The sequence below is a fragment of the Morone saxatilis genome, unplaced genomic scaffold (genome assembly GCF_004916995.1).
Source record: "Morone saxatilis isolate NCDOM2014 unplaced genomic scaffold, NCSU_SB_2.0 Contig24, whole genome shotgun sequence".
Classification (NCBI taxonomy): domain Eukaryota; kingdom Metazoa; phylum Chordata; class Actinopteri; family Moronidae; genus Morone; species Morone saxatilis.
The window spans coordinates 2,332,284-2,347,607 of record NW_023339807.1 but is presented as its reverse complement, the minus strand read 5'-3'; the positions used below and the strand labels follow the sequence as shown (position 1 = coordinate 2,347,607).

The window sequence follows — 15,324 nt, the reverse complement described above, 5'->3', positions numbered from 1 at the left end:
AGATTATCTGTCTCATGTCATACTGTCAGGATATAGTTTCAGCAAATATAAGCATATATATATATATATATATATACATATACATATTGATTTTTTAACTCTGTCTGGTTGTACAAACACCTGACAAATGCTCTATTGAGTCAGGACAGTCTTTTAATGCCAAACTGCTCCAGTGTGAGTTTTAAAAGTTCAACGTACATAAAGACTGACTAATTCTAAACAAAATAAACATTAACACCTCTACCCCCATCCTGTCTCAGATCTCCAAGCTGTGTTTCCATGGCAATGCTGGCACAACTGTTGACTGCTTTCTCACCCACTGTTTATCAACTCAAACTGAGGTGACTACCAAATACTGTACCATCACCATTGCTGGTACCATCATGCTCTTTCTTCTGCTTTCTCCTTTTCTTTTTGCTCTATTAGGAGTCACATGCTGAGACTATTTCTTGGCAGTGTGATTCTGTGCAGCTTCCAGGTGTCACAGTTTGGTTGCTATCATAGTTTGGTATCAATATGCCTGTACGGAGACCTATAGTAATACCTGTGCTCACTGACTGTCTCTGACAACCAGTACTACAGTTTGTTGTTTGTTAAGAAAGAGTACTAGCACAGAACTCCCCCTAAAACCACAGACTGTCGCTCTTACATTGTCGCTTCAGACCTGCTTCTAGTCTTTATGCTAAGCTAGGCTAATCACTTCCCAGGTCCAGCTCTGTGGAGATACACTTGCACAACCGTGCACAACCAGCGGTCCAAAACGACCCAATGTAGGATATGCAAGGCAGACATCATGTGCATGCAAACGCGTTAGGGCTGCCAATTAATCAAAATATTATCAAAACGCAATATGGCCAAGTGCAATGTGCAAAGATCAGAAGCTATTTTTTAAAAAAAAGGTAAAATATATGACAAAACAGCCTAATAATGAAGTACTGTAGTTCTGACGAGGAGCTGCCCCAGCTTACAATTTTTTTTTTACTTTGGTAAAGACCCCACCAAATTGTCACCAATCATTATGACTTTGAATTTAATCATGATGCAATAATGTTCATTCCCAGACTTATTGTAAATCATATCACAATCGCAATATCGGTCAAAATAATCGCAATATGATGTTTTTACTACATCATGCAATCCTGGAATGTGTAGTTAATAGCAGTATATCTTCAGCTTTAACCTTCTTTCCATGTCACTGACGAAAAGAAAGTGAATAAACACAATTCTAAAAATACTGAACTATTCCTTTAAAGTCATCACCAGTAGGTAGCCTGACTGAGAGGAAGTGACAATGGGACCAAGAACAGGAAACAGCAGACATGTTTCAGGTGAGGTAGGGGAGGTTTATGTTACTGACTCAGTAACGCCCGGTTCACAGAAGTGTCTAGTGTTTGAAAAGGGTCCTCCAGGTCCACACTTGTCTATTGCAGTGTTTTTGAACCATTTTACCTCTGCTCACTATCTTACCTTCATGTTTTATCTCGTAACTTTAGCCACCATAAACTACTTGTCATACCAGACCAAGTACGACTGTACCAGCAGTACCCGTGCATTCTAATGCTTATGAAGTCTTACTTTCTAAAAGGGAGGGGTTTGTTATTTTGTCTTTCAAAAGTTACATAGACCCACTTGTTCCCAGATCACTCAGGTCTTATGACAGTTAAGGATAAGACTGCTTAATTGATGAACCTAGCTGTCTGTGTGGAATATGAGCTTTTAATAGATCTAAGCTACAGTCAAAAGTGTACAACCAGCCTCTGATGATGCAAGCTCCGGTCAATCAGAGGCAAGAAAGACTAATTTTAGCTACAAGATGTGTAATAATTCTCTTTATGATACTTTCTTGCTGTGACATTTGACTTCATCATCAGGTGTAAGACTTTGGAGGGTGTACAGTTAGTGGTCACAATCATAAATATAAGTAATAATAAGTATTGTTTTAGGTGTACTGATAAATTCAACACTAATCAATCAATCAAATAACTCACTGGCTCCTCCGCTGTGTTAAGGGGTACTTACAGAACTAGGGCTGGAGTGCCGACGCAGTTTGGGCGACTCCTTGCCAGCGGACGAGCTCTTGGCGTTGATGCAGGCATTGTTCTCAGAGTGGACCCTCTTCACCTGGCTGGCGGGCTTCTCAAACGGGTCGAAGCCGCTCTGCGTGCGCTGCACTCTCACCTTCTTGTCCTCAGGGATGGTGTCCAGGGGCTTGATGACCGAGTCTGTTCCCTGGCAGCTGCGTGTGGACATCTTTGTGACACATATCTGTCAAAGAGAAGGGGAAGAAAGGAGCAAGATAAAAGTGAGCATTAAAGAAAAAAAAAAATTCCATCTGCGATTACCAGCGTTCAGCCAAAACCTGACTATGCCCCCGCCTTCCAGATCCCGCCTGTTTTTCATCTCCCTGTCAGCCTGGGTCTCTTCCCTCCCCGTAGAGCCTTGCTGCTACCTCTCTGCTAGGATGAGAGCCTTTTTATCTCCATCTCTCTTTTCTCTGATCAAAACAGCTCCAGCCTCCATCGGCTCAGCTGCACGCGCACACACACACACACAGCCGGCTTCTGCCGTCGCTTTTCGCGTATTGTACATTCACACATTTTCACTTTATCTCTGACACACATCTACACATCCATACAATTGTGCAGACATGCTACAGATTGTCTCCTACAAGCCCATCGGGCAGACGCACGGCCCTCCATGCTCCCCATCCATTTTCCAACACAAAGCACCTTACCAGCTGCTCCTCCAACACGGACTGTGTGCATCGGACACAAAAGACGCAGGCGGCATGACATGTTTTGCCACGGCTCCCTTCAGATTAAATATTTAGGCCTGGGCTCCCCTGCAGGAAGAACTTCTAATTACTCTAATACACAGGCAGGAGTCATCTTGCAGCTCCTTGGCTTGTTGTCTAACATGGGCCAGGTTTCATTGGACACACCAGAGCATTTCCCACTACACACGCTCCCCTTCTCTTTGATGCTAATACGGAAACTTATTTATAGAACAGTTGATGGCAGTTGTAGTGATGATGATAAAATTTTTCTTATTGTATCATGCATACAAACATACCTATCCCACAAATGACTGCAAACCAGATCGAGAATGCAACACAGGTCCTAACAGTCTAAAGGTCCAGTGTGTAACATTGAGGAGGATCTATTGTCAGAAATGGAATATAATAATCATAGGTATGGTTTCATAAGTGGGGTTTCATAAGTGGATAATCACCTGAATATAGGAAATGTTTCTGTTTTATCTATAGACGCCATGTTGTACCGCCATGTTTCTACAGTAGCCAAAAAAGGGACAAATCGAACACTGGCTGTAGATATGGCCTTTCACAGCCACCGTAGTTTCTCTTACACACATCACAATCCGTTCTCATTCCCAGGTTGTAAATTACAGACACCAGTGTGGTTCAGTTAGTCGCAAATTCGCTGCTAGATGCCACTAAATTCTAAACAAAATTGCGATTTAAATTGTGATTATTTTCTACAAATGAAACTAGAGGCCTGTATGTTTTCTACATAGCATTAAATCTATGACACATGTAGGGTTGCAATGGTATGAGATTTGCATTTTACATTGACTGTCAGAAAACGGTTTCACGATATAACGATATGACACAATCAGTTACAATGACCTCTGAAATAAAAACAATATTTTTAATTAGAATTTCATAAAATATAATGTCCCATACATTTTGCAATAACACTAAGATGGTAGCCGAGTTATTATAGTTTTAGTATTTTTCATTAGTATTTATTTAGGTTTTCTTTCATTTTTGTTTTCGGTTAAGCTTGGATTCAGTTAGTTGCCACAGTGGGTTAGCTAGTTTTGGTTTAGTTTTCCTTGTTTAAAAATTTAATAATGTTATAGTTTTAGTTTGTTATTGTAATATGCGGCGTATTCATCGGAATATTTATTACAATACAAACACATTAACTCACAGTCTCAAACATATGCAACAATGCCTACTACTACTGCTTGTTGACAAATTTGACCAAATTGACAAATTAGACAATTCCTGTATTTCTTTTTATTTTAGTTAGTTTTCTTAGTACACAATATGGTTTTAGTTTGTTTTTGTGTTTTTCTAAAGTGTAGTTTTTATTTTTATTTCAGTTAACTAAAATGTTTTTTCACACCTAGTTTTAGTTTTTAGTTTAGTTTTAGTTAACTATAATAACCTTGTACTGTATCATTCATTTATTTTATTTAAAAAACACTAATACATTAAAATATATGTATTGTATTGTACAAAGCATATTCAGCATAAAACTTTACCAATTTAGCTCACATTTGTTAAAATAGCTTGATAATATTAAAAAAAAACTAATTTAGTATTACATTTACTTACATTTAAAAGAAGTATTCTTTGGTTACAACAGCTGCAACGCTGCCTACTTATGGTGATAATGACAAACACAGTTGCAGATTAGCTGCTTAAGCTAACGTTAGCCTTACAGGACAAACCGTTAATTAGCTACAGTCAAATGAATCAGTCAGCTCAATTTGCCAGAAGTCAGTAAAATCAGCAGTCACCAGATTAAAGGTCCAGTGTGAAAGATTTAGTGGAGTTTTGCGGTGTAGTTACAGATCGCAACTTACTCGCTTCACCCTCCCTTTTCCAAGTACGAGGGAGAAACTACAGTGAGTGTGAAATGCACAAAAAACGTAAATGCCCCTATCTAGAGCCAGCGTTTGGTTTGTCCGTTCTGGGCTACTATAGGAACATGGTGATTCAACATGGCGGCCTGCACAGAAGGTGACCCATGGCGTCTGTAGATAAAAACTGCTCATTCTAAGGTAAAGAAAACATGATTGTCATTTTTAAGTGATTATACACAGATAAAAACATACCTAAGAATAATATATTCAATTTCTGACAATAGATTCCCCTAATTGTTACACAATGGACCTTCAAACTCTACCCACCCTAAATGTGCTACAGCTTGGCTTGGCTTTTGTGAGTTGAGAATTGCTCTTTTTTAAATGCAGTTTGAACATAGAATTGATCAGACTTCAACTCCAAAATTCAATATTACAATTTACATGACTTAATTATCATATTTACAGACCATAATTTTTACAGCAATTTAAGTGTCTAATGTGCAACCTATAAAATAATCCGATATAGAAACTAAATGAAATAGTCCATCAAGGCTCTAAAGCCTAGCAATGTTTTATTTTGTATTCAACTGTACATCATTTCAAGCAAGAAATAAGATGGAAGTATTCCAACAGGAGGAGTAACTGAACAAGAAGCAAAAAAGCATGTAAAATGGGCCAGAAAATACACAAGAGGAATATGCAGGAGAAGCAAACAGAAATGAGGAGTTTGGTAATGAGGCAGCCACGCTGTCATAAACATGAGTCCCACATATACGTTCCTCAGTGACAGCAGTTGTCATCTGGAACGGCACACAAACCAACAAAAACAAATACTGTCATTTAGGACCTATCACACTACAAGGCATCAATAGTTGATGAGCGTGTCTGGGACGGATGTGTGCAACAAGGCTTATGTTCCAAGCACTCCACATCGGAGAATCATCGGAGCCAAAGGGACATATACATGACAGAATGATAAAACGATCACCAAAGTTCTTCAGAACTACAAATAGAGTTTTCAACCTGATGAAGAGGGACAAGTTTCTGAAATCCTGCATTAAAAATTAACCAATGACAACTCTCGAACCCAATATACTGTGTTTTGTTTCAAGTAACCACGACCGCATATAGTCAACAATAAGGCCGGAATGTAACTAATTAACCACAGTTTTAAGTTTCTTACACTTTGGACATTTCCATTTTACTTGACTATACAGTTTACTTCACTACATTTATTTGACTAGTTATTTTACATAGTAATTTTTAACGCACAAACATTATCGAACTGCTCAAAAACTTCCATTATAAATAATAGTTAGAATTAGCTCCACCTTGACCAGCTACAACATTGTATTATTGGATTATCGTCTTTGTGCGCAAGCACCGACTGTGCATGCAGCCTGTTGCAGTTGCTAATGTGCAATACTCAATACTCTGGTTTATTCTGTCACAAATACTGCAATTTTTTTAGGCATCAGCTATTATTATTATTCATTTTTTCATTACACTTCTTGTCCATCATATACTGTAGCATACATGTATTTCTATCTTCTATATATTGTCATATATATTGTATAATGTACAAATTTAGACTCTTACCAGATTTATTTATATTTTTTATATATTTTATATTTTCTATATATACTGTTGTTAGATATTGAAATATAATAAATATTTTTAACATTCTTCTCTTTTCTTGAATGTCTTGTGAGCACTTTGAGTAACTGTAACAAAACAAAATTTCCCCTGGGGATCAATAAAGTATTTCTGATTCTGATATATGTATTAATACATCTTAATGCATATAATAATCCAATAATTTTCAATAATGAGCACTTAAATCAAGTACATTTTACTGATATTACTTCTGTATTTTGCTTATAAGTATGATTTTGAATGCAGGACTTTTACTTGTAATAAAGTATTTTTAGAATGTGCTATTGCTACTTATGTACAAGATCTGAATACTTCTTCCACCACCGGACAACACATGATAGTCATGTGTTAGCTGTAACTTAGCGTAATGGCATTCATGGACATCCTGCTTTAAGTGTGTGTTAGGTTTCCTAGAAAGTGCAAAAGTATCCTTCATAGTCATGCTCATAGGTAAACTGCTATACTACACCTCTACCTCACTAAACCAGACACTCTTCCTGCTGCTTCTGGCATGAATGATCATCCGTCTTTGAGGTGTTTCTTTTGTGAATGACAGTAACAGCTTGTTTTGGTCTTGTGTTGGGACATTAACAGCTTCTGTGCTGAGTATTTTAAAATGATCCCATTAGCTACAATATTGCTACAGTGTGATAAAACACACCTGTGTTTGGTTACAGTTTGCAGTTTGCGGGCTTATGGAGGGCATCTCCCCAATACATTCACTGCCACAATGAACCTAACTGTACATGAATCAGGATTGAAATGACTGCATATCTCAACATCTTCTACATGGATTGGCACGAGCTTTTGTACAGACATTGGTTCCCAGAAGATGAATCCCAATGACATTGGTGAACTCTTGACTTTTCCTTTGTGGCTTTGAGTGAAATATCTCAAATGTTTCATTAGCACGACACCCAAATAATCCTATAATATAATGTGAGTCATAGGATAGCCGGCCAAAGAGCAGTTGGAGATCCCCTAGGAGAAGCTGGAACATACCAGAGGAAGAAAAGGTTCTATGTGCTGTAGGGATGGATTCCAGTTACTGGTTCCATTTTGTTTCAAGTTGGTAAAGTACCCAGATTTGTTAAGATCCATGACCAACAAATTTGTTATAGAATCTTACATTCACGATCTCTCGTAGATCGTCTCTTCTGCCTCTTTTTGACGCTTCAGGCATAATAAACACAGCTGTTAAAAGTAAGCAAATGGTTGACTGGCTTAACTTCTGATGTTCCAAAAGTGTGCATACACTTTGAATTAACTGCCAACTATTTTGATAATTGATTTATTGTTTTGAGTCATGCTTTAAGGAAAAAACAGAAAATATACACTCAGATTTCAGGTTATTAAATGTGTATATTTTCTGGTTTCTCAGCTGAATAACTATAGGTTGTTGACAAAACAAGACATGTGAGGATGTTATCTTGGACTTTGGGAATGCACTTCTGACATTTCATGGACCAAACTAATGGAATAATCTAGAAAATGATAGCTAGATTAATTGATAATGAAAATAATCAACATAAAAACAACTGCCAAATGTAATATTTGTGGGAGGGTACTCGTGACAAAAGTCACTGCTTAAATATTTATCGACCATCCATCATGTTATTTTTGATCATTTCAGAAAGACAGCAGCTTTTATAAATGATTGGGTATTTTCAAAACTTCAACTGACTTTTATTTCCTGCTTCATTGCCTAGAACTTATTACAACCCATGGTTTTTACAAAACTATGTGGGCACTCAAACATTACACCCATATGTGATTGGGTGTAATGTCATTCCAAACCCATGGTCAATAATTTACAGCCTCCACTCTTCTGGTTTCAGCATCAGATGTTGAACCGGGCTGCAGGGATTTGCTCCCATTAGTAAGGTCCAGCACTGATGCCGGGTGATAAGATCGGGCTCAAAGTCGGTGCTCCAATTCATCCCAAAGGTGTTGGTTCTTCCACACCTAACTGGGAAATCATTTCTATATGGAGCTAGCTTTGTGCACAAGGGTATAGTCTTGTTGGAAAACAACAGGGCCAAAGGAAAACTGGCGCCACAAAAATGGAAGCACACCATGTTCTAAAATATTGTACGCTGTAATATTAGCAACACATCCTAATTTCACAAGCCATCACTGCCTGCAATTACTATGCTACATCCTTAGGCCGAGAGCTGCATATCTACTGATGATCCTTAACCAAGAACCTCACTGCTAGAGCTGATCCACTGAATATATACATACACACAAACACAAACACACAGAGATAAAGAGGGCAGCCTAAGTAGTGATCTGTCACTATGGATACTTATAGATGCCGATCGTGTTGTTGAGTTACTGTATATTATGTATCAATCGACATGTGCAAAAACAGACTGTACAGGCTTCTCAAATTCATTGATATTTGCATACAGTCTACAGGTACGTCTCTAAACTCTCACTCAGTCGAGATTAAGGACTTTCCTTGCTAAAACTGGGTGTAGGGATGTTCTGATTAGGGATAAACCAATACCAGTATTGGGTATCGGCTCAGACACCCCAATACAGTTAAGCAAGTAGAATAGCAAGTGGAGATATTTTAAGCAACTTTTACAACATTACCAAGTTACCCACATTTCATTTGTCACAGTCAGAAAGTGCGGAATATCTGATGAAAATAAAACATTATTGATAAACCTGTAACAGTATTATTTACTACTCGTATTGGTATCTGTAAATAGTTGTACTAAGTGTTTATAGTTTACCAATACTGTAGTCCTGATCCCATACATACTGCAGAGCACACTTCAAGTAGGCCTACAATAGTTATAATTTTTTTATTTTTTGCAAGATAACAGTATAAAATAACTGACCCTCGGGGGAGTTTCCCTCTCCAGTGTTTGTTGCTTCGGTGCAGTCATTGGCCGAGTTACCTGAATGAGCTGCATTCTGTTGAGTGTTTATTTTCGTCATACATTATTTGTGCGGATTACATGAATAAATTACTCTTATTGGCTTTTTGCTGGTGGGGCTTTTGTTGCACTTTGTTGCTGCAGGCGGAGCTGAGGAAGTAATTCTGTTATTTTAAACCTACATGAAAAGGCAATGTAGACAGGGGTAGCTACATTTATGTACATTAACAAAATCATGTTTACAAAGTAGAAAGACAGACCTTTTATATACTGACTAGTTAGTAACGGAATCTTGCAAGCATAACTTTAGCTCTCTGTCTCTTAAGTCCTGCAACTTTACTGTATTGGATCACTCTCACTGTTTTCATCAAGCCAATGTAAAAAACAAGAAAAAAAAAAAACCTGCAGCTTTAAGTGAACAAGATTATGTTAATATAAGTAAGCGTTCAAAGTGAATCCAGTGCACGGGTGACAGGAAGCCTGAATTTGCTCATTGGTTTATGGCAGCATGTGGAGTCCCTGATACATCTGGCGTTCCTCTGTTGCTAGAATGGGAACGCCCCGCCAAGACAGGAAAACCCCGCCGCGGATGCAATTACACCATATCGATTCTGGTTGAAGGACAGCCTCTTTAATCACTACTACCCCCCCTCCACTGCCTCCACCACTCTGATACAACAACACGCACATGCACACACATAAACAAACGGTGATAAACTGAATTGTTTTCCTATCTATAATTTATTCTGTACTGCTGCAGTGACCCCATTGCCCCGCAGGGATCATTTAAGATTTATCTTATCTTAGAGTTGTCATACAGTAATGGAAAAGGTAGGCAGGAACGCCCAGGCTAATGCAACTATCTCCAGAGGAGTAGTTACTGATGACATTAGCTTGAAGTATGACAAGAGCCACAGAGACCATAAAAGACCAATCAGCCATAAAGCCTACTTATGTGCTCTGCTTACTCACGGCTATCAGCCATGTTAACTTGGCCACATTCAGGGCTTACCAACCGTGTGAATGCATTTCCATTTCACTAAGACAAAGCAGAGCTATCGGCTTGCCTGGGCTCATCATTCTGGGCTCAGGACGATAGTGAGACGATACACCAGAGGAGAGACTGGAAAAAACACCTCATCCTCCTCCCATCCACACTGTCTGGAGTGCACAAGGCTTTGTTTCAGTGTTCTTGAATGGCAGATGTGTGTGTATGTGTGTGCGTGCCTCCTCAAACACAGCATCTTTTTGTGTGATGCCTTGGTCACTGCCTGCTAACAGAGATTTGAACTAGAGATGGGTGAACGGAGAGGAATGATGGATTGACACTATAATGTCTCACAGTTTAACAGAAGAAGATCTGATCGAGGGGTAAGCTGACATGTCAGCATGGTGACATTTTAGTAAGAGTCATATCTGGCCCATCTCTGACTACTATAAATGTGCAAGGTGAGGCTCACATGACAGACACAGGAAGCCACTAACTCCATTTCACAGCAAGTTGAAACCGAGGGTATGGTCGGTGAAGTGGTACTGATTGATTTTTTTCCAGGGGAGCAGGCTGCCATATGCCTTATACAGTTAATATGGTGCATGTATTGGCAAACTGTTGCCTATTTACACATACATTTATTTGCTACTTTTGCCTTAAGACATGGTCAAACCACACTTTGCATGTACTCATTCTCGTACCTTGGCTTTTAGGGTTAATGGATCTAATAACGACAACTGATGGTGATGAGAAAGTTTGTCTTCACACAGATATGCATGAATAGGATTTATTAATCTATGAGTTTCAATATATTTCAAGAGTTATTTTGTAATTTCCTTTTTGGCACAGACCAACCCATTTCCCTATATCCTTGAGTTCGGCTGGCCCCCTGTCAAAGACAATGTGACTTCTCCCTGCAACTCACTCTCATTAAGTGCACCAGCAAAATAAAATATGTAAATGCATTTTTGTTACTTTGCTGCGGTGGCTCTTTATGATTTTGAACAGCAGCCTTAAGATATTGTGGATACCAGTCTTAATTAACATACGTGGTGGAATGAAATATCCCAACAGCCAACTGATGCCCCAGATAGAGGCTCTTCGTTACAGAATCGAGCACCTACATCCCCACTGCAGAAAACAGAACACATCCCTGAAATGATGGATCTGTATGATATTTTCAACTTAACATCATTGAAATAGCGTAGAAGGTGATGAATATTGACCAGATTTAATAGGGTTCAATTCCCTGGAACCCCAAGCAGCTGTCAAGAAGAACTGCATTCCACAAATAGGTACTTTCTAGAATCCTTCAAATTATTTAATTAATATTAAATCTATTTCTGAATCATGTTGCATCATTAATGTTGTATAGACTGGCACACTTGACAGTCACAGGACAGACTAGAAAAACAACGAACCTTGGGTGTAATCCATACTGCCATTTTGTCAGAAAGTCCAAATTTGGCTGGAACACCTACCCAACAAGCAAACACTCCTCAAAACCAATAATTTTTAGGCAAATGCTTTATAGAATTTATAGAACTGACAGAATTTCCAAAATGGCTACAAGACACACTCATCAGAGGAGGTGAATTTAACTGTTGAGGTCTTAATTTCTAATGGATGCATTCAGTGACCATTAGAACTCCAGCTCAAGGCACTAGCATTATAGATTCAGTAATCAGCTAGTGGCTGACAAGTGGTTTTAGTTTTAGCAGTAAAGAAAACAGAAGACTGGAGTGGTGTTCTTCCTCAATATTTGGGTTAAAAATGTATCTATTTATTGACATTCAAATATAGGTTATTAAGTTGAGCTGCACAACACAATGGCATCTTTTTTTCTGCCCTCATTAGGCTGGCTGCATTATATGAGCAAACTTCTAAAATGGTACATTTACAAAAGGGGATAACATGTAACCACTCTGCCGAGAACGGATTCACCAAACATCAGATACACATCAAACAGCATCATGTCATTAGTTGTTCAGATGGCCAATAAGCATTGTTGATTACAATAAGCTGAAGATTTAGCTTTTTTTCTTATATTTTCTGGGGGCTAGAAAGGAAAGGGGGTGAGATAGAGGGGGTGACACGCAGCAAAGGGACACAGGTCAGACTCACACCCATGGCTGCTGCAGCGAGGACCCAGCACTCTCCCCTGTTATAAAGAGAGGCTTACAATTTTGGCTTCCAATGATTATGAAAGCAAGATAATCAAGATAAGTTAGTTTTGCAATGCTGCTCTTCTTTTTTTTCTTGTGGTATGAATCCAGCGCATCCCTTTCCTTTAGCTTATAAAAGGACACAGTGAAGCCAATGAGGCCGCCAGACAATAATCATTTTTTAAAGCTCAATAAATGCATGTGGTTTGCAAAGTCAATAAGTAATTGTGTTAAATAATCGTGATCTCAATACTGACTGAAATAATTGTGATTATGATTTTTGACAAAATTGAGCAGAACTAAGACTAAAAAACTCACTCTAATACTATATCGATATATGTGAGAGAAATATAAATAACTAGTTGAATGTATTTTGCTACAATAGAATGTATTTTACTGTTTGAACAAAAATAATTATCAGAACCTCTTGATAGTGTTTCCCACCTGCACACTGCTTACATTTTTGATGCAGTCCTAGCAAATAAGCATCTACAGTCAGAAAAATATAATAGGCATCAATAACACATTTCCTGATTAGGCTACTTGTTATTTTGTAATGGCGTAGGGAACATGGCTGATGGATTGCAGTGGTAAACTGAAATTCTAGGTTTCAAATGAAGTTCTGTTAAACTGTAACATACTGCACCATCAGTTGCTTTGCTTTGTGAGGATCACAAACTGGACCAAGAACCAGCACAATTTAGCCACCATCTCTGTTATGTATCATTGTGTCACTGTTTAAGCCTTACAAATTGCTCCCATGTATCTTTGCTTCACAGTGACCAGTGCCAGCCAGCCAGCCTCTTCTCCCAGACTGAAGGAGGTTTCGGAGGTCCAGCAGACTTCTTGAAGGAGGAAATTATTCTGGCCAGCTATTGACTCAGCCAAGCCTTCTACCTCCTGATTAGTACAGCCGGCCATTGCCTTTGATTGGGGAATAGAAAGCGTCGGCACATAAATGACTAACTTGGCTGGCTTCCCAGCAGTTATGGCTTCAGGAGAGCACACAGTCACTCAGGAGAATGGCTGTGACGTAGCCAGCTCTTTACCTCAGCCTCCACCCCACCAACCTCTCTCCTTACTAGCCCTGGCAACCTCTACCATCCTTCGTCTTCAAAAACACTGTCAGATAAAGCAATGAAACCTGAGCCAGGAACATTATAATAAAAATACTCCACTAAACAGAACAACCTTTTACTTTATCACAATACAAAAGTGCTGGTGACAATTTTGTCATTCTTTCTTTCTGCTGCTCTTAGGATTCATTACAACTGGAAAAGTCTGGTTATATGTTGCATTTCTTTCAAAGTCGGGATTTAAAACTTCTCTACTAGCAGGACATGATTCCTGCATTACTGCTTTTCTTTTACAGTGATGTCAATTTACTATTCTGGTGGTCCAGACAGGAGAAGCCACAGAAACACAGACACTAACATGGCCATACCATTCATCATTGTTGTTATCATCATTTGTTGGTATTAGCTAGCTAATTAACAAACTGTTAGCAATAAACAACAATAATGCCGATGTTAAGTGGGTATAATGTTCACCATGTTCACTGACTTAGCTTAGGGTATTGACATGTTAACATTAACACTTAACAGTGTAGTATTTGGTCATAACACAAAGTGAAATTTAAAGATAGGAATTGTCAGGGGATCACCAAAGTTGATGGTAATCCATCCAGTAGTTTGTATTTAAAAAATACAAACTCTCAGAACCATGCAATTTCATGGCAATCTATCCAGAAGTTGTTGAGATATTTCAGTCTGGACTGACCAGCAGTGCCATCCACAGAAAGATTAAAACATTTTTACGGTGAAAAAGTATCCGCCTCATGTTGAGATTTTACATAATAGTGTCCACATGAAATCAGCTCAACAAAATGCCACCAACAGGATGTGGATTTCAGGTCTAATTGGGCATTCAATGCTGACTCATTAGCACAAGAGCCACTTAAGCAAACACCTTCATTTTGTAGGCACTTGATATGAATCACACCGTGTACTATTGACTCCACTTTGGGGAAATGCATCTGAATAAAAGCATTGTATCCGCCATCAGAGGGCTGCAGATCTTACACTGGAGGGAGGCTCTCTGTCCTGACCTCTCCTTTCAGGAGCCAGCACTGAAGCAGATTTATTTGATGCTTAAGTATTCCTGAGATCCATGATTCCATGAGATGAGCAAAACCTGCCTGGGAGGGTACACTACAATGAGGACAAGATCAAAACAAATATGCTCTATGAATACAGAGGAAGATTACCTTTCAACTATTTCCTGCTTGTGCAGCCTAAAACAAACAGCCTACATACAGTTTTCAAAGTGCAATTTCAGTCTGGAAAACATCCACTAGAATTGATTGAGATTAATTGATTAATTGGTTGGAAGGTTGTTGGTTCGATCCCCGGCTCCTCCTGCCACGTGTCGAAGTATCCCTTGAGCAAGATACTGAACCCCAACCTGTGCTAGTCCTCAGTGTGTGAATGCCTAATGATCGAATTAGTTTCGTTCGAGCTGGACGTTGCAACTCATCTGTACGAATGGGCTGTGCAGTGGGTGGCCACCGTAGTGGTAACAAGTGCTTTGAAGTGGTCGGAAGCCTCGCGCCTCCTCACCCCCGCTCCCGTTCCATTCTATCCTCTCACTCCTCTCCCTCCGCCAAAGTTCTCTCTCTCGCCAACCCAAACCTTTCTTTATGATCGAAGTTGTCAGTGCTTGAATCTGTGAGGTTCAGCTACTATAGCCCTCCCTACGTTCCGGACTAGTGTAAATCAGCTGCGCGGCTTTATTTGGGCATCAGGAACTTGCAGCAGATCCCTCCCTTCTACGCTCTTCTGGCTCTCTTCCGTATCAACAGGCTCCGAGCGTCCTCGCAGCATTCACTCCGGCCTCGTCATCGACACACCCGCTCTCCTGCCGCCCTTAAAAGCGCCTCCGCTCGGCCCAAGTATTTTTTCGGTCTTGGATTACACAACACCTGACACTCCCTCCTTTCACAACT

General features: G+C 39.3%; 1 protein-coding gene across 2 annotated transcripts in view; it reads right to left on the bottom strand.

Annotated features, from left to right (window-relative positions):
* Positions 1-15,324, bottom strand: part of cdk14 (cyclin-dependent kinase 14) — a 202,912-nt gene that overhangs the window by 143,828 nt on the left and 43,760 nt on the right. For both annotated transcript variants that reach the window (XM_035672792.1, XM_035672793.1), the window contains one exon: positions 2,020-2,265. In XM_035672792.1, the coding sequence (XP_035528685.1) occupies positions 2,020-2,265 (246 nt within the window). The remainder of the gene's footprint in view (positions 1-2,019; positions 2,266-15,324) is intronic.